The sequence below is a fragment of the Ambystoma mexicanum genome, chromosome 5q (assembly GCF_040938575.1).
Source record: "Ambystoma mexicanum isolate Mex_15411 chromosome 5q, UKY_AmexF1_1, whole genome shotgun sequence".
In the NCBI taxonomy this organism is placed as follows: Eukaryota; Metazoa; Chordata; class Amphibia; order Caudata; family Ambystomatidae; genus Ambystoma; species Ambystoma mexicanum.
This window is the reverse complement of record NC_090933.1, coordinates 34,285,008-34,308,853: the sequence shown is the minus strand read 5'-3', so window position 1 is coordinate 34,308,853 and position 23,846 is coordinate 34,285,008. Positions and strand designations below refer to the sequence as shown.

At 47.8% G+C, this 23,846-nt stretch overlaps 1 protein-coding gene across 1 annotated transcript in view; it reads left to right on the top strand.

Moving 5' to 3' along the window:
- Positions 1–23,846, top strand: part of LOC138498547 (maestro heat-like repeat-containing protein family member 1) — a 262,370-nt gene that overhangs the window by 103,346 nt on the left and 135,178 nt on the right. Inside the window, exons 3-4 of the mRNA XM_069622325.1 lie at positions 4,780–4,837; positions 5,364–5,491. Coding sequence (XP_069478426.1) covers positions 4,780–4,837; positions 5,364–5,491 — 186 coding nt within the window. The remainder of the gene's footprint in view (positions 1–4,779; positions 4,838–5,363; positions 5,492–23,846) is intronic.

Genomic DNA, 23,846 nt, shown 5'->3' with positions numbered 1-23,846 from the left:
CATGGTTGTGAAAGCTCTGATTGGGATATTCTCCCATGTTGGATTCCCCAAGGAAGTCATTTCTGACAGGGGATCTAACTTCATATTAGTGTATATGAAGGCTATGTGGGAAGAGCGTGGAGTCACCTACCGGTTCTCTACATCCTTCCACCCAAAAACAAATGGACTTGTTGAGTGGTTCAACAAGACCCTGAAAGGCATGATAGGTGCCTTGGAAGAGCATCTGAGGAGAAAATGGGATATATGGGATATGCCACAGAGTGGAGTAGGGTTTAGCCCCTTTGAGCTTCTGTTTGGACACACTGTACGAGGCCCCCACAGTCTAGTGGAAGAGGGTTGGGAAAGCAAACCCTCATCCCCTACACGAGATGTGGTGGACTATGTACTCAGCCTTCGGTCTAGAATGACAAAGTACATGGAACAGTCAACAAAGAACCTAAAGGCCAGTCAAGAGCTGATGAAGCACTGGCATGACCAGAAGGCCACAGTGACAATCTCTTCTCCAGGCCAGTGGGTATGGATTATAGAGCCTGTCAAACCCAGTGCCCTTCAGGACAAGTGGACTGGGCCTTACTGTGTGCTGGAAAAGGTCGGTGAGGTGAATTATCTAATTGATGTGAAAGGACCTAAACAGATGTGCAGGATCTTTTACGTCAACCAACTAAAACCCCATTAGACCCGGAATGACTTGGTCATGGCGTTAGTGACTGATGGAGAGACTGAGGAGACCAACACCCTCCCAGACCTCTTGCACACTGAAGCCACAGATGGGTCAGTTGAAGGTGTCAACCTTGCAACAGACCTGTTAGAACAGCAACTGAGAGCCTACTGGCATTTACTGGGACAGTTGGCCAGTCTTTTTTCGCGGACTCCCGGTCACCCCAGATTGGTGCACCCATGACGTGGACACTGGAGACAGTAAGCTGGTGAAGAGTAGGATTCACCGGATGTCTGATAAGGTCAGGGACACCATCAAGGAGGAAGTTTCCAAGATGCTGCCTATTGGGGTGATAGAGCCATCCCCCAGTCCCGCTAGGCTAGCCCAGGGGCTGTAGGGTCCCTAAAAAGACCATTGGTGGTAAGACTGAAGTTCACTATTGTGTGGACTGCAGTGGGCTCAATTATGTCACAAAGACAGATGCTCACCCCATTCCTCGGGCAGATGAGCTCATTGACAAGCTCGGCGCTGACAAGTATATGAGTACCTTTGACCTCACGGCAGGTTATTGGCAGGTCGGCCTGACAGATGGAGCGAGAGAGAGGTCAGCATTCTCAACCCCGGAAAGACATCATAGTTCACAGTGATGCCCTTCGGATTGAAGAATGCCCCAGCCACTTTTCAGCAGATGGTTAACCAGGTTTTGTCTGGTCTGGAAAACTTCGGTGTCGGCCTATTTAGATGACATTGCTGTGTTCCGCCACACCTGGGAGGATCATTTATCCCACCTGAAACACATACTTCAGACGCTGCAGAATTCAGGTCTGACTATCAAGGCCACAAAGTGCCAGATAGCGCAGGGTACCGAGATTTACCTAGGCCACCTGGTCAGCAGAGGTAAGAAACAACCTCTCAAAGCGAAGGTACAGGCTGTGAAGTATTAGGACATCCCCACCACACAGACGCAGGAGAGAGCTTTTTTAGGTCTTACCTGGGCACTACCGGTCGTTCATCAGAGGGTATGGGACCATTGCCATGCCCCTGAATGATGTAACTTCAAAGAATATCCCGAAGAAGGTAACTTGGACCGCAGCCTGTCAAACCTCCTTTCAGGATTCAAAGGATGGATTGTGGAAGCCCCAGTTCTGAAAATGCCAGACTATAGTCAGGAGTTCATTATCCAGACAGACGCCTGTGATTTTGGGATTGGAGTAGTGTTAGCGCAGCTGAACTCTGAAGGGGTAGAGCAAACTGTCGCCTACATTAGCAGGCAGTTGACAAAAAGGGAAAGCAACTGGGCTGTCGTAGAAAAAGAGGCGTATGCGTTCATGTGGGCCATAAAGAAGCTGAAATCCTACATCTTTGGGTCTCACTTTGCAATCCAGGTGGACCACAGGCCTCTGCGATGGTTAATGACCATGCAAGGGGACACCCCAAAGCTTTTGCATTGGGCCATATCCCTAGAGAGATTAGATATGGTCATCCAGCACAAGCCGGGCTCCCAGCATGGAAATGCAGATGGCCTCAGCCAGTACTTTCGCCTTGATGATGAACCAGACCCTCAGTAGGGTGGTGGTTCACATGTTGAGGCTGGGGGGCAAGTGAGGGATTCGACCATCCTCACGGGGAGTGTACACTCGCCTGGGCTTTTTTTGATGATTTTTTAGGAAATTGAATGATGGGAGAACAACCTCCGAAAATGTGTCGGCTAATTTGCGCACATTTTCTAATGCTTGCCGCACAACAAACACATAGTCCAGTGTGCTCTGGGGACACAACCTACAGGCGCAGTCCTCCCTGTCACATTTGGTGTGGGGTGCACGAAACCAACCAGAGGAGAAGGGCAACACCTTACTCCTCCCATGGCCAGTGTAATTAAATATCAAAGGCTCTATGGATCCGCCATGTTCTGTTGTCTAAGTTCCGTGTGGTGGTGGCGCATACTGCTGAGAGTTAATTGAAGCAGGCCTGCGAATAGGCCTGGTCACAGAACTTAACAATGGGCAGGAAAACGAATACCTTTTTGATATGCAATGTGTCAACTTGAAGCTAGTTCCCACCCCTCTGTATGGAGGACAGTGAATGCCATGTTAGGGTCCACTGTTTACCATAGGCAAGCACTGCAGAGCAGACCACTTTCAGAGGGAGAAGTATGTGATTTAAGGGCGGCAGAAAGGCTGCTCTCATCACAAACTTCAAGGGAGGACTGCGCTTTGATCAAGAGTCACAGAGGGCTCAGTTAACCAGAGAGACACTTTGATCTACAACAGACAGGAAGATGGATGCGACTTAGGAGTAAATGGTGTCACCCCTTACCTTTCCTGTTGCAAATCACTCTGGTCCTGACCTCACGCATACTACCAGAAGATTGTTGGTGGGGACCCCGGATTAGTTCCTTAATGTAGGCTTAGCCTGCACCAATCACTGGGGCCCATTTGGCTTTAAAAGAGGGCTGAGCCCCTCACTTAGCAGATCATCTGAAGGCTTCACCAGAAGCAGGAAAGAAGAACTCAGCATTGGACCCTGTTTGAAGGTACAGTCTACCTTACTTCTTCCGCCAGTGAATGAAGGGCAAGATTTCCAAGAGGATCCCGCCCCTAAACATCTCTCCCACGTATCAAAGAGAGATACCGGACAGACTGAGAGGACCCATCCAGGAGCTCCAGAACCAATACCCAGCCAGCACACAGCATACCCTGATAGGTTCTGCCAGCAAGCTTCCTATGTGGGAATTGCCGGAGAGAGATCTGAACAAAGGACAATGCCGTTGCCTGCAAGCACTCTCCTCAGCTTTGGGCCGTCTGCCTTGAAAGGACGCCACAAGCCCTGCAAAGAAGTTAGGAGTGCCACACAAGCATCAACCAGTGTCCATCTTTTAATGACATTTTCAAGGCAGTCGAGCCCTCGAACTACAACCAGCTGCACCACTGACTGTTGTCACGCTGCAGTCACTAAAGCCATTCGAGACGCCTTGACCAGCATTCCAGATCCGCCAAACAGCACAGAGACGATTCTTGCCCGGAGCGGCTGTGTAGGCCAGCCTGCAGCCGTCCGTCCAGCCTCACTTGCCGAACTGCCTGCCACCTGATACCTGCAGCTGTCTCTCGTCTTGAACTGTTGCAGGAGTTGCAAAGCATCCTGGAACTGACTTGACACTGTCGAGCATCAAGAACATCTCAAGCACCAGGTACATGGTGGTTCTGTTACCCTGGTCCTTCTTTGAAATCCCCAAGTGACATTTACGACCCCTTGCTCCCTTGGTGTTGAAACCAAATAACCTTGAACAGTTAAGACTAATTGCTTTACCGACTACCCTCCTGTCAGTATCCAGAGTGCACCCCTTTCCTTCGTGAAACTGTCCTCTGTGTTTCTTTACAGGGTAGGTTGTATTTTGTAGTGTGCTAGAACTGTCTGTTGCAGTAATAATGAAGTAGATATTTATATACAACCTTGACTGGGCAGTCTCTTTTATCATTGGGTAATAATTTTATTTTTGCTGTGTTGCAACTAACCAACGATCCACGACCTTTTCAGAGATAAGCCTGCCTTTCCGTCCACGTTACCAAAAATTGGACAAGGAGGTTTATAATTGACTTGTGTTCCAATCTGTTCGGATCGTTTCTGGTGTACTAGATATGTGGGACTGATTGATGGTTGAGAAACCAATATTCATCCCTGGACCATTGGTGCCACGGAAGTTGATTCGTCACAGGATCAAGCAATTTTCCACTTTTACACAACTGAGTGTAAAATGAAAGTTTAAAGGCAGTTTCGACTGTATTTTTAGACATTCCTTTTGCACTTCGTTTTGTATAAGTGGAAAATTGTATGACCTACAGCACATAATGCAATTACGACATTTAACAAAATGAGCCCCAAACAATCAAATAGAAACTGTTCTCCGCTTTCTGAGAAAACAATAAGTCAAATGGAAGAGAACCGTACATAGTTACTACAATATTAGATTTATTTAAAAACATTTTACATAAACAAAACAAAATCTTTCTTTGCATAAAAACTTTTATATCTTGCAATGTAACAAATCAATATCACCTAATCAAGTATTATGTGTCAGTAATACCATAAAAAATGGCACTTGGCCTCTTTTGTCATCCCTGCAGATACGATCCAGACTCAAGCTGTCAAGCTGGTGCTGTTCAAGCTCTCAGGCCCAGGAAGGTAGGTGGCCTCCCGCTGTTTCGGGTAGGCCTTGTCAACCCACTGAATAGGCAATCCCATTGGAGATTATTTGCAAGTGGAGTTTTTCTATTTTGAACCCTGGACTGTATTAGCTGCTTTGTGGAAGAACCCAACCCCCAGCCCTTTTGCTGATCAATCATTCTCACATGCTTATCTATATACTGATCTTGCTTTCTCTTTAGCTGATTTCGATTTGCAGGAAGTATTGCCCTCTCTGAAAACGTTTGGAAATTATGATAGCGACATTTGCAGTATATGTGATGTAAAACTAAGTTTGCAGGCCAAAGTGTCAGGGCACTAAGTAGTCACATCGATACCTGATCACATTTCTTTCTTGTAGGCTGGTCCAGAATGTCTTGCACGAAGCACATCTAAAAAACAATGTGGATGAAAGAAAGCACTCACTTTCTGCAATATAAATCATCTTTGTAATTTTCAATAAAGTAGGCCTCATAAGCGGTTTATTCTTATTCTTACTTTCATTCTCTTTTTGGGTTGGTTGCAGTTCCCACAAGGAAGACCCTCAAACTTCTGAGCCCGGAACAAATCATGGATTCCTTGAATGAGAGTTCCGTGGGTGATTTAAAAAGGACCATAGCTTTGTGCTGCAGGATCCTGAAAAACCCCAAACAGGTAATCATGTTGTGCCTCTTAAGACCTCCAGTGAATCTTTTCCATTTCAGTGTTCCATGTCTGAGCCGTGTCTCGAGCTGAACATGCATGTGGAAGTGGCAGTAAAGAAATGCATCTGTTGTTTGCTGGACTATTCTCTGAATTGTAGGCCTGTTTAACTACACATGGAGAGATGGGCATGCGTTTGAGAACAATAGGAAAGAATTGTGTCAGCCTGGGGTGAAGAAGTAACTGCTGTTTTATCTAGATCTTAAATCAGAATCATAGATCTGGATGATGTATGTGCTTAACCTAATGGATAATGTGTAAACTGTGGCCAATGGATGGCATGTAAGCTGTTGCAAACGCATAGCATGTAAGCTGTGGCTAAATAATGGTGATCCAAAGTCTGCTTTGAGAAATGGATGTCCTTTGATCTATGGCCAATGAGCTGTGATCATTGCTTAACTTTCCTATGAAGAACATCTTTACACTTATTTTGTAAGAGGATGGCACAAGTTGGGGGCGGCCTGTGGCCTTCCTTGGGAATAGTGCTTTGCTGCTCTGCACAATGCAAATCATCAGAGCTTCCAACCAACATCATTGAGGAGGAATGCGATGATCATATCATGAAGGAGTTGGGCGGGGGCAATTAATTACTGCTTTGTATTTTTTGGCAGCAGAGCATCTCTTCTTTTGCTTGCTGATAGCTGCAAGATCTGCCCTTCATAATGGGGATACATTTTTGAAGCCTGATAAACAGGAACTTTCATTAACAGGTCCAGGTGTGCTCCATTGAGTGATCAGAAAATTGACAATATAAAGTCATTGAAATGCCTCCTTATTCTGCAACATCCCTGTCTCTCTTCAAACAAAATTGTATTAAATAAATGTTGAACTGAACTGAAATGTTATTATCTGTATACTAACCCAGTCATTCCTCTAAAAAATAACTGCTCTTTTCTCACTTGGACGTATTAATCTTGAGTGTTATTCCTTTGAACTCTTGGTGACATTTGACACTTAATGACAAGTCCCCCCATCCCTCTTTGGAGACATCCTTTGGCATCTCTGGTTCAGCCCTTCATTTGATTTCATACCTATCTGACAGAGAGATTAAGGTCAGTTCCTTTGTCTCAAGCCTGTCACACAGCTATGCAGGATATCATAACGCCCCATATAGTCTCTGTGGCCTTTTTTATTTTTCAACTCGATATTTTATTAGCATTTTAAGAAAAGACATCGACATCAGACATCGTTACATACTCATAAAAAGAAACTTGACACAGCACAGACTTTAGCACAGCTTCCCCTAGGTGGTACCAGGCTCGATGCGGTGCGCCACTCCCTGGAAAGTTAGGCGTTCTGGTTGGTGTTATACCTGGGCAGTTGACTCATTCCAGCCAGCGATTCAGTGGTTGCCTCCGGGTTAGTCCGGGGAATCTTGCTGCATAGTCCATAAATAGGGCCCAAGTATTTCGGAAGCGATTCAGGTTTCCTGCGCGGAGTGCTGTAATCTTTTCGGCCACCACAGTGTGCCAGCACTTGGACCACCATAGCGTGCTGGAAAGGCCCTCAGGATGTTTCCAGAGTCTCGCTAGAGCAATTTTGGCCGCTGTTAGCAGGTGGGTAGATAGGCGCGCCCGTTGACCCATCAGCGGGAATTCCCAGTCGCCAGTATCGCCAAGCAACACAATCCCTGGGTCACATGGAATTGCGAGACCTGTGGTCGACTTAACATGGTCCAATACACCCCTCCAGTAGCTCGTCACCTCCGGGCAAGCCCACAGAAGATGGAACAATGTTCCCTCGAGGAACAGCCTCTCCAACAGTTCGGCAAAATACTTGGATTGGATTTGTGTAGCTGGGCTGGCGTGACATAGTACCTGTAGCAAACCTTATACCCACCCTCTTTGTTGGTAACACAATGGGAGCTTTTGTGCAGCCTTGTCCAGATCCTATTCCACGCTGCAACATCTAATGTTCACCCCAGGTCTCTCTCCCATTTGACCATGTATTTCTCTTTGGAGTCGATGTCGGATTTGTCCAAGAGTCGATATAGGATGGATACTTTCCCTTTGGGGGGGTGGGGCGGTTGATGTTAATGTTAGTTCTAGTGGTCTTTGATCCCTGGTGGTTGACAATCTTCTGGGAGACCCAGTGTCACATCTGAGAGTAACGAAACCTCTCCCCTTCCAATATTTTAGATTTCACTTTCATAATGAGAATGCTCATGGCTCGTGTCCAGTAAATCCAGTATGTTTGCCAATACAGGAAAATCGGGACTTAGTGATGGAACATCAAGAGTAATGGTCTCAGAGCGTGGCTCATTACTAGAAGCTTCTTTATCTCTTTCAGTCAAGCTAGACTGAAACTCTTGGATATCTATAATCATTCTATCATTAAGTGTCATTTGAGCACTTTTAGCATTTGGGGATCTCACCATAGGCTTACTATGTAAATCATTGGTATCAAGGTCAGTTTCCCATATCAGCTTAGATTTTTCGCCGAATAAGGTATAGTGTCCTGTGTCCAATCACAGTGAGTGCGAGGGCGGGGCAATCCAGGCACAAGAGGATTGTGGTTCTAAGAGTCCACCCAACAACAGGGTATAATTGCGCGGTTCGCCGTAGCCTTTTCTTCTCCTTGCCGACGGCGTCGGGTAGGGAACAGGATCAAAGAAAGCAACAGCCCAACAGTAGAGACACTTTCGGACACTTTAGATTTCACTTTGCAGTCTTCAAATGTGAGAGGGCTGCCTCGCTCTAGGAAGTCGGAGATCTTTCGGAGGCCCCTGTCTTTCCAGGCTGAGAAGCTCTGGGAGTGGAGTCCCTGGGAGAACCCTGTATTATACCATATTGGTGTTAGAGGGCCCAGTGTCCAGGCTTCCAACTCGCCACTGTTTTACGTGTTGCGGTGAGAGGATTTAGGTTTGGCTGGGTCTTCAGGGTATGCATGTGTGGGAGGTCGGCCAGGGGAGCTTTACAACATACCTCCTCTATCTGTAACCAGCATGGTTGATCTGTGCTTTGGGTCCAAGTGAATGTGTGTGATAGTTGTGCTGCTCCCCTATACCTGGACACGTCCGGGGCCCCCACCCACCCTATATTTTGGCTCTGAATCATGATCATTTTAGCTACTCAGGGTTTCTTCCCTTTCCAGATAAATTTCATTATAGCTCTTTGCAGGGCGATAAGACCATTCTCTGGGATATGTGTCGGGAGCGCTAGACAATGGTAAATTAGCCTAGGGATCAAGTTCATTTTTATTGCAGCTATTCTGCCCAGTCATGAGATCTCTTGGCTATCCCAGTGATTGAGGTCCCCCCGTAAGTTCCTGAATAGCTGCGGGAAGTTGTGTTGGTAGACCATGGTGTGATTTTTGGGAATACAGATCCCCAGATATCCGATACCAGTGTTTACCCATGGGATGGGGAGCCTGGTGGTGAGGAATTCCTTCTGTTGTTTTGTAAGATTGATTGGTAGGGTGGAGGATTTATCATAATTCACCCTGAATCTGGATGCCTTCCCAAAAGCTCTGAGTTCCTCCAGCAAGGGCTTCAGGGATGTGGTTGGGTAGGTTATGGTCAGGAGGACATCGCCCAAGTATAATGCAGCTTTATATTCCTTTCCCCCTATTGTGAGTCCCTGTATGCCTGTATTTTGTCGAATCCGCTCCGCAAAGGGCTCGATGGACAGGGCGAACACCAGGGGGGATAACGGGCAGCTCTGACGTGTACCCCTGGTTGTAGCTATTTGCTCCGATCTTATGCCGTTCACCCGTAGTTGCATGGTTGGGGACTGGTAGTTTGTCATGGTCCATTTTACAAAATTGCAGCCAAATCCTGTGCGTGTGAATGTGTGCCTAATATATTCTCAGCCTACCAGGTCGAACACTTTATGCGCATCTAGGGAGATGACTAACACTTCCTCCCCTCTTCTGTTGGTGCTTTCAATTAGGTTTAGCGTTCTTCTGATGTTATCGTGCATTCCCCTCCCCGGTATGATGTAACGCTCACCTGACTCCCACGGAGGCGCTGGTCTAGTCTGGGTTGCTGTGGCCTCTTCGAGCGTGATGCGCAGAACTCGGAACACCGACTGAACAGGACCCTCAAATCTTGCTTGTCTGGCCCGTAGGAATATCCTTCTGCAGATGAGAAAGGAGATTAACAGTTTGCAGAATAGTGTGCTTGCTCCCCCCTTTCCCCCTTCGTTCTTCTCTAACTTCCTCCGAAATCCCCGGTTGAAGCTCACCTTATGGTTTGAAAGGATGAACTCTCCATCCTGCTTCTGGTGCAGGGGGGCGTGTTAGTCCAGTTACTTCACTGGTTTTCAGAATGGCGCTTGCAAAATCCACTTGACTTTTCCGAGCGGAACGCCGTAAGTATGAAGATTACAAAAATTCAAGTGTTGAGCCTCCTTTTCTGTTGCCTTCCTAACCTGTGATCTGTCCTTTATTTCAGGTGCAGAATGAAGGCGATGCGTTGAGGGATTGAATTGCCGATGGTAAACTCAGGTGAGTTAGCGATGGAGGCGATCCCTCTTAATGTTTTTATATTCCTCCAGTAATGTCTTTTGTCCTTTCCCCATAGGGGCCGGGGTGCGGTACCTGCCAACAAAGCGGCGCCGACCCGAAATGAGGAATGGTCCACCAACAGAAGACCGGTAAGAGTTATGGCGGAAAATTAGGCTTTCCTCATATGTTCCTTCTGCTCACCTTTTGTCTCTTCTTCTCTCCCCTAGGCGCAGAGATGTGGCGACCGGTGCAAACAGTCGCGGTGGAGCCAGAAGAACTCCCGAGGACAGGTGAGTGAAGCGCGGCGCTGCAGCGAGCAACGCAGTGCTTTTAAATGAAAGTCTTTTCTCAGGAACAGGAACGCTGGCGTGAAGGTTCCGGATGCAGGTAAGAAGTTTGATAGAATTCTTGGTTTTCACCTTTCTCTTCTCTTCTTTCCTTACCAGTGTTCCAGGATCGAGGCGGGCGTGGCTGGAGACCCGATGCAGGAGCAGACACGGTGAGCGTTCAGCTGCTTGGATGCAGAACAACGCAAAGCTTGAGCTACTGTCTGGGTGTGGCTTAAATAGCCCCCAAAGTAGTTCCAGGTAAGTATCCTTCCCTGGCCACGCCCGAGTGGCAAAATAGTCCCAATAAAAAAATAGTCCCTTTCAGGTCTCAGGGAGGCCTGAATCTTGCAGCATGGTCGGCATCAGGTAAGTGCACAAAACACCTTCCTTTATGAGCCTGGCGCCTATGGCGCCAGGACTAATGCCCAACATGAGCCTGGCGCCAACGGCACCAGGACAGAGTCCAAAGAGCCCTCCCGAGTGGCAAAATAGTCCCAATAAAAAAATAGTCCCTTTCAGGTCTCAGGGAGGCCTGAATGTTGCAGCATGGTCTGCATCAGGTAAGTGCACAAAACACCTTCCTTTATGAGCCTGGCGCCTATGGCGCCAGGACTGATGCCCAACATGAGCCTGGCGCCAACGGCACCAGGACAGAGTCCAAAGAGCCCCCATAAGGGGCCGATGGGCTTTTACCCGGGGGCATGATGCCTGCTCCCGGGGGTGCAGGTCCTGGCCTGGTGCTCCGGGGGTAGGCATCATGACAGCACTTCCCCCCAAGGCCCCTCCCAAGGTCGTTCCCTCTGGAGGTTTCGGTTTGTTTGGGAAATTCCGATGGAACCTTTTTACCAGCCAAGGTGCATGTACGTGGTCGCTGGGTTCCCAAGACCTTTCCTGAGGCCCGTACCCTTTCCAATCAATTAGATAGAAAAGTTTTGATTTTGAGATCTTGGAATCCAAAATGTTCTTCACCTCGAATTCAGGCTCCCCATCTATCTGGATTGGTTCTGGTGGCTTTATTAATCTGGTTCCTGGTTGCACTGGTTTCAAAAGTGACACATGAAAAACAGGGTGAATCCGCATGTTAGCTGGTAGATCGAGCTTGACTGCCACTGGGTTAATTATAGCTTTGGTCGAGTAAGGGCCCAAATACCTTGGATTAAAAGTTCGGAGTCCCTTGAGCAATAAGTGTTTGGTAGCCAACCATACTTGATTCCCTATTTGGTACAGAGGCGCCTCACTCCGATGCAGATCCGCATTCTTTTTGTATTTCCCTTTCGCTTGTTGCAAATGTGCAGTTGCATCTTTGAAGGCTTGAGTTATTGTGGAATGCAAATGGTCCACTGCGGGCATTTCAAGGCTCAGAGGTAAGTCCAGGTCTGAAGTACGAGGGTGATGTCCATATAGGGTATAAAAAGGGCTTTGTCCAGTTCCAGAGTGTACCGAGTTATTGTATGCATATTCGGCCACCCATAAAATAACCTTCCAATTACCCTCCGATTGGTGCAACATACATCTTAGGTATTGTTCAAGGGTCTGGTTCGTTCTCTCCGTCTGACCATCGGTCTGTGGGTGGTGGCTGGTTGAGAGTCTTACATCGATTTGTGCCAGTTGACAACACTTTCTCCAAAAATGAGAAATAAACTGGCTTTCCCGGTCAGAGACTAGTATGGACGGGAATCCATGCAAACGGATAATATTTTCGAGGAATTCCTTGGCTAGGACAGAAGCTGAAGGTAATTCTTTCAACGGAATAAAATGGGCCATCTTGGAAAATAAATCCACCACAACCAGAATAGTATTGTATCCATTACAAGGGGGCAGGTCCGTGATAAAATCTAGTGACAAGGTGTGCCAAGGTGCAGGTGGAATGTCTAAAGGCTGAAGAAGACCGGCAGGTTTTGTCTTTTGGCCTTTGTTTTGGGCGCAAACTCCACAGGACATCACAAAAGATTTAATATCCTTTCGCCAGGAAGGCCACCAGAATTGTCGTTTAATTTTTTCCTCAGTTTTGGCAATGCCAGGATGTCTTTCCATCAGGGTATCATGATGACGGGAAATAACCAGTTCTTGCAACTCCTTTTCTGGCAGAAATAAGCGTCCTTGGAAGTAAGGTAGGCCATCGTTGACCGAAAAGTAAGACCCCCTTTGGATCCAATCCTGCAAGGCTGTAGAGTCCAGGAGTTGTTTTACCTGTGCTTGAATGTCTTCAAGGGTTTGTAAAGAGGTTATCCCCAAAATTCTTTGTTCGGGAATTATCGGCACAGGTTCTGAGTTTGTGTCTATTTCTCCCATTCCTATTCGAGATAGCGCGTCCTCTTTGCCATTCTTACAGCCGGGGCGGTAAGTGATTACAAAATCGAACTCAGCAAAGAACAAAGCCCATCGGAGCTGACGTGACGATTGAGCCTTGCCAGTTTTTAAATATTGTAAGTTTCGGTGATCAGTGATCACGTTGATGGTATGCCTGGCGCCAAGAAGATAATGCCGCCAAGCCTTAAAGGCGGACTTAATGGCTAATAATTCCCTGTCGGTGATTGCATAATTTACCTCAGGCGGCGAGAACTTTCTGGACCAAAATGCTACGGTGTGCAGTTGGTTGGTTTCAGGGTCTCTCTGAGACAAGACAGCTCCTATGGCTAAGCTGGATGCGTCGGTTTCGACTATATATGGGAGATCGGGACGCGGGTGCTTCAAAATAGGTGCGGACGTGAATTTAGTTTTCAATTCCTGAAAGGCCTGTTCGGCTTCCTCGGTCCATTCGAAGCGTTTATTTTTTCGCAGGAGTGCAGTGATGGGTTGTACCACACGTGAAAATTCCGGGATAAATCTGCGATAAAAATTAGCAAAACCAAGCATGCTTTGGACACCTTTCACCGAACTGGGTGATGGCCATTTGAGGATGGCATCCACTTTTCGTGAGTCCATGCGGACCCCTTTAGGTGTCAGGATGAATCCAAGAAACTCAACCTTGGTGGTATGGAAAACGCACTTTTCCAGCTTTGCAAACAGTTTGTGCTGGCGCAATTTCTCAAGGACGGCCCTTCTGTGATCAGATTCCGAAGAGGAGTACACAAGAATGTCATCGATATATACGACAACACAAACATTGATGAGTTCCCGAAGGACATCGTTCATGAAGAATTGGAAGGCAGCAGGCGCGTTGCACAACCCGAAAGGCATCACCTGGTATTCGAATAATCCATATTTTGTACGGAAGGCCGTTTTCCATTCGTCGCCTTCTTTTACTCGCACCAGATGATAAGCCCCCCGGAGATCTAACTTGGTGTAAACGCAAGCATCCTTCACCTGGTCAAGGAGTTCAGGGATCAGAGGCAAAGGGTAACGGTTTTTAACAGTTATCTGGTTCAATGCGCGGTAGTCGATACAAGTTCTAAGGTCGCCTTCTTTTTTGGGCACGAAGAACAAAGCCGAGGATGCCAGAGACTTTGACGGGCGAATGAAACCATTGGCTAGGTATTGATCTAAATATTGCCTCAAATGCAGATTCTCAGGTTCAGTAAGGGCATAAATCCTGCTACAAGGGGGTTGTGCACCGGGCACCAGATCGATTTGGCAATCGTACGATCTGTAGGGAGGTAACGTGTTGGCCTGTTCCTTTTGGAAGACGTCCTGAAACTCTTGGTATTCCGGAGGTAGTTGCATGGAGTCAGAGGTTACAGACACTAGACTAATCTTCAGATTTTCTGGGTAGCAGGTTTGTGCACAATCCGGGAAGGTTATTCTCTTCGCTCACCAATCAATTCGAGGATGATGTGTCTCTAACCAAGGGATTCCGAGAATAACCTGAAACTGTGGAGCCTTGATTACATCAAACACAACTGCCTCCCGATGGCCGTCCAGACCTATAAGTGTCACCTCAGCAGTGGAATGTGTTACCGGTCCAGAGGCAATTTCGGTTCCATCTACTGTGGTGATGACATCTTTGCTGGTTTTAGGACGCAGAGGGAGGTTAATCCTAGAGACCAATTCACAATCCACATAATTTCCTATAGCCCCACTATCGATGTATGCCTTTATTGCATGCAACCACTTAGGCTGTTCCGGATCTACGAGGACCATTGGCACAATGAAATGCGAGGTCTGAGAGTTAGTTTTCAATCTCAGCAAGCGGACCCCTATGCTTGTCGGGCGTGGTTGTTTCCCGAAACAGAGTCTTCATGGTTTTTATCAGCGGCTCCTACCACCTTCTTGGGCGGTTTTGCCGGGCAATCTCGTAGAAAGTGTCCAGAGGACCCACAATAAAGACATAATTGCATCTGCCGTCTTCTTTCACGTTCTTTTTGAGTTAAAGGTCCTATAACCTCTCCGATTTGCATAGGCTCAGAGACATCAGCACCCTTGGGGTTAGCGTAGGTCTTGACCAACACCCGGGTCTCAAACTTGGACCGATCTGCTTTTCTGTTTTGAAGTCTGTGATCCAATTGGACCACTAAGTCTTTATATTCTGTGCATTCTTGGGGCGGATTTACAACTTGAGCCAGGTCATCTTTAAGTTCTCGGCGTAGACCTAGATAAAATAACGTGATTCTTTTATCCTCTGGCCACCCAGTTTCCACAATTAGTCTATTAAAGGTTGCAATGTAGGATAGGAGGTCCTGATTGCCCTGTCGCAGGGATAGGAGTTCGTCATCCAGAGCCTGCCCCTGAGAGTGTCGAGCAAATAACCTTTCCATGCTTGCTTGAAATCCTTGAAAATCACGGAGAATCGGGTCATCTTGAGTAACCAGTGGAACTGACCAATCGGCAGCACAGCCGCTGAGATATGACAATACAAAGGCTACCTTGGTCTGGTCATTAGGGAAGGCCCCAGATCTGCATAGGAAGTGCAAACGACACTGATTCATGAATACGGCGAATCATTTGGGGTCCCCAGCAAAGCGTTCGGGTGGGGCCAGCGGCATGTTTCCAGGTAGATTAATCTGCACAGGGTTACTGGGAACCACAGGAGCGGGGTTCCCCCCGGAACCGGGTAGAGGAGTGTGTCCAGCTTGACCTTGCAAAAACTGTCTAGCCAGGTCATCAGTTCTTTCCTTTGATACAATCACTTCCCTCCTGAGAGCATTAGTCTCTTGACGAGCGGCGTGTACTTCGGCCCGTAATTCCCCCAGTAGTTGGGCCAACTGATCAGTCTCAGAAGTTTCCATAGCGCCTGGGTGGGAATTTGTAGGAAGGCTTTGCGTTCTGTAAGGCTCACCTGACTCCCACGGCCTCTTCGAGCGTGGTGCGCAGAACTCGGAACACCGACTGAACAGGACCCTCAAATCTTGCTTGTCTGGCCCGTAGGAATATCCTTCTGCAGATGAGAAAGGGGATTAACAGTCTGCAGAATAGTGTGCTTGCTCCCCCCTTCCCCCTTTCGTTCTTCTCTAACTTCCTCAGAAATCCCCGGTTGAAGCTCACCTTATGGTTTGAAAGGATGAACTCTCCATCTTGCTTCTGGTGCAGGGGCGCGTGTTAGTCCAGTTACTTCACTGGTTTTCAGAATGGCGCTGGCAAAATCCACTTGACTTTTCCGAGCGGAACGCCGTAAGTATGAAGATTACAAAAGTTCAAGTGTTGAGCCTCCTTTTCTGTTGCCTTCCTAACCTGTGATCTGTCCTTTATTTCAGGTGCAGAATGAAGGCGATGCGTTGAGGGATTGAATTGCCGATGGTAAACTCAGGTGAGTTAGCGATAGAGGCGATCCCTCTTAATGTCTTTATATTCCTCTAGTAATGTCTTTTGTCCTTTCCCCATAGGGGCCGGGGTGCGGTACCTGCCAACGAAGCGGCGCCGACCCGAAATGAGGAATGGTCCACCAACAGAAGACCGGTAAGTGTTATGGCGGAAAATTAGGCTTTCCTCATATGTTCCTTCTGCTCACCTTTTGTCTCTTCTTCTCGCCCGTAGGCGCAGATATGTGGGGACCTGTTCAGACAGTCGCGGTGGAGCCAGAAGAACTCCCGAGGACAGGTGAGTGAAGCGCGGCGCTACAGCGAGCAACGCGGTGCTTTTAAATGAAAGTTTTTTCTCAGGAACAGGAACGCTGGCGTGAAGGTTCCGGATGCAGGTAAGAAGTTTGATAGAATTCTTGGTTTTCACCTTTCTCTTCTCTTCTTTCCTTACAGGTGTTCCAGGATCGAGGCGGGCGTGGCTGGAGACCCGATGCAGGAGCAGACACGGTGAGCGTTCAGCTGCTTGGATGCAGAACAACGCGAAGCGTGAGCTACTGTCTGGGCGTGGCTTAAATAGCCCCGAAAGTAGTTCCAGGTAAGTATCCTTCCCTGGCCACGCCCGAGCGGCAAAATAGTCCCAATAAAAAAATAGTCCCTTTCAGGTCTCAGGGAGGCCTGAATCTTGCAGCATGGTCTGCATCAGGTAAGTGCACAAAACACCTTCCTTTATGAGCCTGGCGCCTATGGCGCCAGGACTGATGTCCAACATGAGCCTGGCGCCAACGGCGCCAGGACAGAGTCCAAAGAGCCCCTATAAGGGGCCGCTGGGCTTTTACCCGGGGGCATGATGCCTGCTCCCGGGGGTGCTGGGCCTGGCCTGGTGCTCCGGGGGTAGGCATCATGACATATGAATCTCGTCTGGTCTCCAGCTATCATCCCCTGTAGTAATTTAGTAATTTTCCCAGTCTAGATGCCAATACTTTAGAGTAGATGTTCCCATCCATGTTCATAAGTGTTATAGGCCTGTAAGAGGCTGCTTGTTCGGGGTCTTTCCCCGGTTTATGGACTAATATGGTGAGGGATTAAGCCATTGACTTTGTAACCTTCCCAGTCTCCAGGAAGAAGTTAAACAAGAGCGTTAATTGTGGGGCTAGAGTTTGTGTGTATGTTTTGTAGAATTTAGCTGTTTGCCCATCTGGGCCTGGAGCGGTGCTCTTCACGGATTTGATGGCCTCGGATACCTCTTCTAGCGTTATTAGGGTTTCTAATGGCTCAAGCTGGGATTTGACAGTGGTCGTCTTGGAGGGCTCTGGATATTGCCAATGTGGGGGCTGACTTCCCCAGGAGGGTGGTGGACCCAACATAATTGCACTGTGGTCGGCTACCAGGGCCTCCAATTTCTCGGCATTAGTATATCTGGACCTGCCGTCCTCCCTGACGAGCCGGGCTATGTTATTCCAATTGTGCACCTTCTGCAGTTTGTAAGCTAATATGCGGTTCACTTTGTTACTTTTGTTATAATAGAACTGCTTTGTGTATGCTAGAGCCTTCACGGTGCCGTCCGCCCAGTGCATTTCGAGGGCACTTCTGGCTTTTTTCAGCTCCCTCTCCGTCCTCCTGGTTTGATGTGTTTTTAGTTCCTTCTCCAGGGCTGAGACTTTTAGTTCTAAGGCAGATGCTTGGATCTTGGAGATCCGCTAATGAGTGTCCCCCTTATCACTGGTTTCATAGCTTCCCACATTGTTTCAATGGATGTCAAGGGTTGCATTTTCTTTGAAATAGTTTGCTAAGGAATCTCCCACTTCTCCCCTGATTATGTCATTTAGTAGAAGGGAGTCATTTAGCTTCCAGTATCTCGGAGGTGGTGTCGAGGCGGCAGTTATTGATATGTTTGCTGATACTGGTGCGTGGTCTTGAGATCATCCGGGTGTGAATTTCTACTCCTCGGAGGCAGGGGAACAGCGCTCCCGTGATTAAGAGGAGGTCAATCCATGAATGATCTGCGTGCGCATTGGAGTAGAAAGTATAAACCCTGTCCCCCACATTCGCCAATCTCCATGCGTCAACGGTTTCTGTCTCCCTTAATATTTTGGCGAGGGCCAGGGCTCGGGTGAAGTCTAGATTAGATGGGTGAAGACTTTTATCTTTCAATGGGTCAGGTACCATATTAAAGTCATGCCTGATAATGAGATGGCCTTTTGTGAAGGTTAGCAGTGTTGGGAGAAGCTCCACTCGAAATTTGTTTTGTCCAGTATTAGGGGCATAGATCCCAGCTAAAGTGATCGGCTGTTCTGCGATGTGCCCTTTTAACAGGAGATATCTGCCTGCAGAGTCTCTTTTTACTGAGGGGTTGGTTAGTGGGAATTTATCGCTAAGTAGGATTGCCACCCCCTTCTTTTTTTCCCAAAGGTGGCGAAATAGGACTTTTTAAACCGTTTAAATCTAATGCGCTGCTCATCTGCCGCTAGCAAATGTGTCTCCTGGAGAATTACTATATCCCCAGCCAGGACTCCGAGTCTGCTCTCTACCAACTTGCGCTTCCTTGGGGAATTGAGGTCCTGGACATTCCACGTGAGAATGCAGATTTCTCTTTCGTCATCCGATCCCATGGGGTTCTAGAATGGTCTCAGCAGTGGGCGTTTGCATATCGGGTCTTGCGTTAAACTTCTGGGGTGCCCCCCCTGGTAGGTGTCTGTGTGTCTTGTCTTGTCTGTGGATGTCTGAGTTGCGGAGCCTCTAGCCATGCAGGGCATTAGGGTCATGAATCTGCCCTTGCCTTCCGCCACCCCCACTTCCCTGCCTCCTCCCCCAACACAGCCTTCAAGGGATGAGAGCAGCCTCATCCAACGGGGTCACTAACTAAGCCCCATCATCGAATCATTGTGGCCAATGGGCCGAAAATTCTATTAATGGGATAGCGATAACTGGCGATTGCTTTGTGAGGGGAATTCCAACGCAGGATCTGTTAGGGTGTTGCAGTTATGCCCAAAGCGGTATTGTGCTGCTGGGTGTCTGGGGTGCTGACGAGGGACCGGTTACTCCCCATTTCACACACTCTAAACTCCAGGATAGAGCGTCCACCATCTTACTTTTCCGCTGCGACCCGTGACGGGACTATCCACTGCAAATATTACAGCCTGGAGTTTGATTAGCGGCCCCAGTCCCATAGTGTCAGATGCAGCAGTGTTTCATGCCCCCCTGGGGGAGTTTTCAGGCTATGTCGCCAGCTTCAGCCTGTAGAAATTAACTCCGGTGATGAGGCTGGTCAGGAGCTTCTACGGAGCCATGCTGCTCGGTCGGCTCCAAGCCACGCCCCCTCTCTGTGGCTTATTAATGCTTGCCAAAGACTCTCACAGACCTGATCTTGCCGCCCACCACCATCTTCCTGACCTATGTTATGATCCAGAGATTGCCTTCAGTGGTTCTGCATCCGATTTTCATTGTATCTCAGAATGCCTGCTCCTGATTCAGGAGTGGGTGGCAATACCCCAAAAAGCACAAGGATCAGTAGTGGGGAAACTAACTACTCAGCCCTCGCACTACAACAAACCAACACTCATCCCAATCATGAAGGTGAAACAGGCGCAGTCAAGAGGTTCATAGATACTTGCATGCTGACATTTATCAAACACACCCCCTACGTTCGATTAGAGACTCTGTGTTTGTTGCGGTGTCGGATGACTAGCCCGAAGAAGCGGCTTTCAGTGTAATACAATGTTTGCAATGCAAGTGCAGTCCTGAGACCCCTTTGGACTATTGCCTTGGGGGACGGGACACCTTCGGGAACCGCGATTGATTTATCCTCTGTGCCACCTTCTTAACACCATGTGATCTGGCGTGTTCTCTAGCCTCGTTGTGCTGTGGTCTTAGAAGCCTCTGCTACTCCGAACAGCAGCTTTTCCTTGCTCGCTACAAGAGAGTGTATATTGGTCTCCTGACGAAGACGTTGTTCAATAATGTAAATACGTCGAAACCGGTTGAGAAATTGGGGATGAGGTCATGTTGGACATCTATTTGACCCACCCCTGGAGTCGATCACTTTTTCAACCACAGTGGTCATGTACATTAATTGCACTTTAAAAATTGTAATTGTTAACCAGGATTTTTTAACAAGGTTTACCATATATGTACTGTTGTTTGGTATGTGTGTATGGATGTATCATGGCTGTTTGAGGACGAATGAGTAAACGATTGATTGTCATTTGGATGAATTATATTGAATTGTATATTCTTCATTTTCCTGCTATGTAAGTAACATTTATAGTGCGGAGTAAATCATGATTACCTTATATGCTTAAATAATGTATCAGGCACAATAAATCCTTTTGGATACCTTGGTTATAAATTGAATCCTCTGGACCTTTTTCTGAGCTAATAAGCAGTCAAGAGATATACCTTCTTTGCCTTTTGTGGTAACGTGTGCCGAGCGCAGTCCATACTCTTAAAAGGGGTCTAAATGTGATAATAATAGCAACCCAAACCACAATATAACAATAGATCAAAATAGAGGAGTGTACAATCAAGGTACTATAAAAACATAAATACATTGTGACACATCCAGGCAATTCGTCCCTTCTCTCCATGGGGGTGGCACCACCTTTTGGGCTAGGGAAGTGAGCCTACTACGCTTAACACCCCTAGTGGACAGGGCAAGTGGGATCCCATTGGGGTGACTCCCCCTTAGAGGACAAGGAATGCCCAAACTCATTCTGCCATACTTATAGAATCCAATTTGTTTGTTGGCTATGTGGGCGCTGAGCAGGGCAATAATATACAATGCTCTTTAAAAATGGCTGGTGTGGTTTCGGACCCTTTACTGTTGCCATCTCCGCATGAAGCACAGGACCAATGGCTTGCTCTATCTCCCCGGTGAGAAACAAAGATCCATAGGAACCGACACAAAAGGGAAGCAAGAGCGAGAGAGACACAAACCTGTAGAGTAACATAGAGGATGGAATGTCCCCCTTCAAGGTAGAGCCAATAAGCAGCACCAAGCAGACAGCATGGAGAGCGGCCAAGCAAGAATGCCAGCGGGGCTCGGGCCCGCCGAACAGAGAAGAGAGATGACCAGCCCAGAAGGGGTCAACCGGCGACTACCGGAACAAATGCTGACGTCTTGTCATACACCAACAGAAACAACCGATGCAAGTGAACTGAGGAGAAATAACTGAGGGAAACCGGAGTCGTGGTTCTGCAGCGGGCAAGAAGATTGCCTCCCCCAATGAATGCCACCACAGAGCACAAGGTACATGGTGGGACCGGGGAACAAGAATGATTGCAGCAAGGCCCAGAAAAAGCCCAGGGCGGGGCGAAATGCAAGATAACACAAGAAGGGGTGAGAAACCTAATAGCCCAGGACAGGGTGAGATTCAAGATAACCCAAGAAGGGGTGAAAAACCTGATGTCCCAAAAAGGGGTGATATATCACATACCTCAAGAAGGGGTATCTGATATCCTGAATCCTGAGAGCCCGAGAAGGGACAAGTTGCAAGATACCCCATAGACGGGGAAAAAGGCAAGAGGAGAAAGAGGAATCCCTAAGGCAGGCCAAGAAACAGAAGAGCCCAAGATGGGGTGTGAGAGCTCGAACACCAAGGTGGGGTATGAGAAGGATGACTACAAGGCAAGGTGCGGACAACAATCCTTCCAAGCAGGGGGAAGGAAGAGAAATCCCAAGATGGTTTAGAGACGCCATAGTTCAGGACTGCGTAATTACAGGTCGACCTAAAGGAACAGACTGTTAGGAACAGACTGTTACCCAAGGCAGAAAGAAAAGATACAGAGACACTGGACAAACCTGAAGCTTGAACTGTACGACCAGACAGTCGGCCTAGCAGAAGGTATAGAGACATTTGGATGGGGGCCATGATTAAACACCACCAGGAAAAGAGGAAGACTAAAGAAACACTGTAAACTGTGAAATCAGGCACATGGCCTGAGAGAAACCCAAGAGACGTTTGTGTGGGGTTCAGCCACCAAAGATAAGTTTGAGAGAAATCCCTCAGTGACCTTTCTGGTTGATCTTATGTTAATTTTTAGGTTTTAGACAGAGGACTGGATTTTAGTTGTAAGACATCCTGACAAGCACCCTTTATTACTTTCCTTAAATAGGGCTAACAACCACCTTAGAAGTAGGCACAGGAGAGGCATTATTTTATTTGGTGCAATAACATCTGTGTTGCAGAACATTATCTCTTGTCCATCTCATGAGCCTGGCCTACCACAATACTTTAATTAAACAAACCAACATTCAATAACAACTGAAAATAAAAACACTAGCAAAAACACTAGCAAAAACAAAAACACTGCGGAAAGAACACCGAAAATGCAGAATGTAGGTGTAGCAAACACTCTTGAGACTGTGTAATGTGTGAAAGGCAAGAAATCGTAACAATGACACTTTGAAGGATATGTCTTGGCAGGACAAGGTGCAATTAGATGCACACAAGCCCCTATGATCCCAAAAGTTGTAACGCTCACCTGGTATCCACAGGGACGTCACTCAGCCCGTTCTGACCTCTTACGACCTCAAACCCTTCCCTGGAGTCTACTCGACTGGAGACTGGGCCTGAAACACAGGATTGGTAGAGTTTAACTCCCTATTGTCTCTATGTGCTTGAACCCCTTCTTCCCCGGGGTCCAACCCCTCCCTTTAATCTACAGCTCACCTTGTTTTCTTGGAAAGTGTGCTCTCCGTCCTGCTTTCAGCACAGGGGCACATTGATTGATGCGGGCTCGTTGCTGCCTAGTTACTTCACTGGCAAGAGTCCGACAGGTAAGTATAATGAGTCTTTTGAACAGTTCTCTAACTTCGTTCCTTTCCTTCCTTAGATGATGGCTGGCGTCCGGGGATGGCGACGTGCTGCTGAGATGAGTAGCGCTGAAGGTGAGTGAGAGCGCGATGCGACCCTTTCATATTTGTATTGAACTGAGTTATTTTTCTGTATCTTTTAGGTGCCGTGACGTTTTCAGCGTGAATGCCAGTTATGAAGAAGAAATGCAGTGAGTAAGCGCGGTATGCGGCGCCTCTAGATGTTTCCACGCTAACCTGGAGTGTCTTTTCCCTCTTGCAGATGGATGAGAAGTTCCGGAGACAGAGTTCCCCCAGAGTGGCTGGGATTCAGGTAAGCGTTTGAAGCTCCTACAGTCTTTAAAAAATAAGCGAAGATTTGCTGAATGCTTACTAATGCCTTTTTTCTGTTCTTTTCCCTTTTCCTTAGCAAGCGGCGTGCTGGGATGGGAATGACACCGCCGAAGATGCCCGCAGAACAGAAGGAGCGATGAATGATGGGCAGAAGCGCCGCAAGGTAAGGCTGTTACTAACGCTGTTCTTGTTCTTGCAGGATCTGAGCGCAGAAGAAAGATGCAGGCCTACTGGAGACCGATCTGAACACAGTGAGTGTCACGCTGCAAGTGCAGAAAACACAAAGCATGTTTCTCAGCCTGGGCGTGGCTTAAATAGTCTCTGGGTATCCCAGGTGTCTCTGGGCTGAACCACACCCAAAAGACTAGACTGCACATGCAGTTCTGAGAACCGAAATATGTGGGGGCATCCATCTTGTCCCCATCAATGCACTACAAGTCCAATCCCCAATGTTATCCTATGGGAGTGAGTGAGTGTGGTGCCACTAGCGCCAAGTCTGACTCCAAGTGGGTCTTTGGAGGGATGGAGAGGCCCTTGAGGGCCATGTAGGTGATCGTGGCCTGGCTTCAGCCTGACATCTTGGAGGGCTGGGGACATGAGGGGCAGAAATCATGACAAAAGTGGACCATGGGAGCTGGACCTCATACATGTGCTTTAATCTGTTTGGGAACTAGGCTTGGAGGCCGTGAGTCATGCTGGTCCAGGCAGCAAGT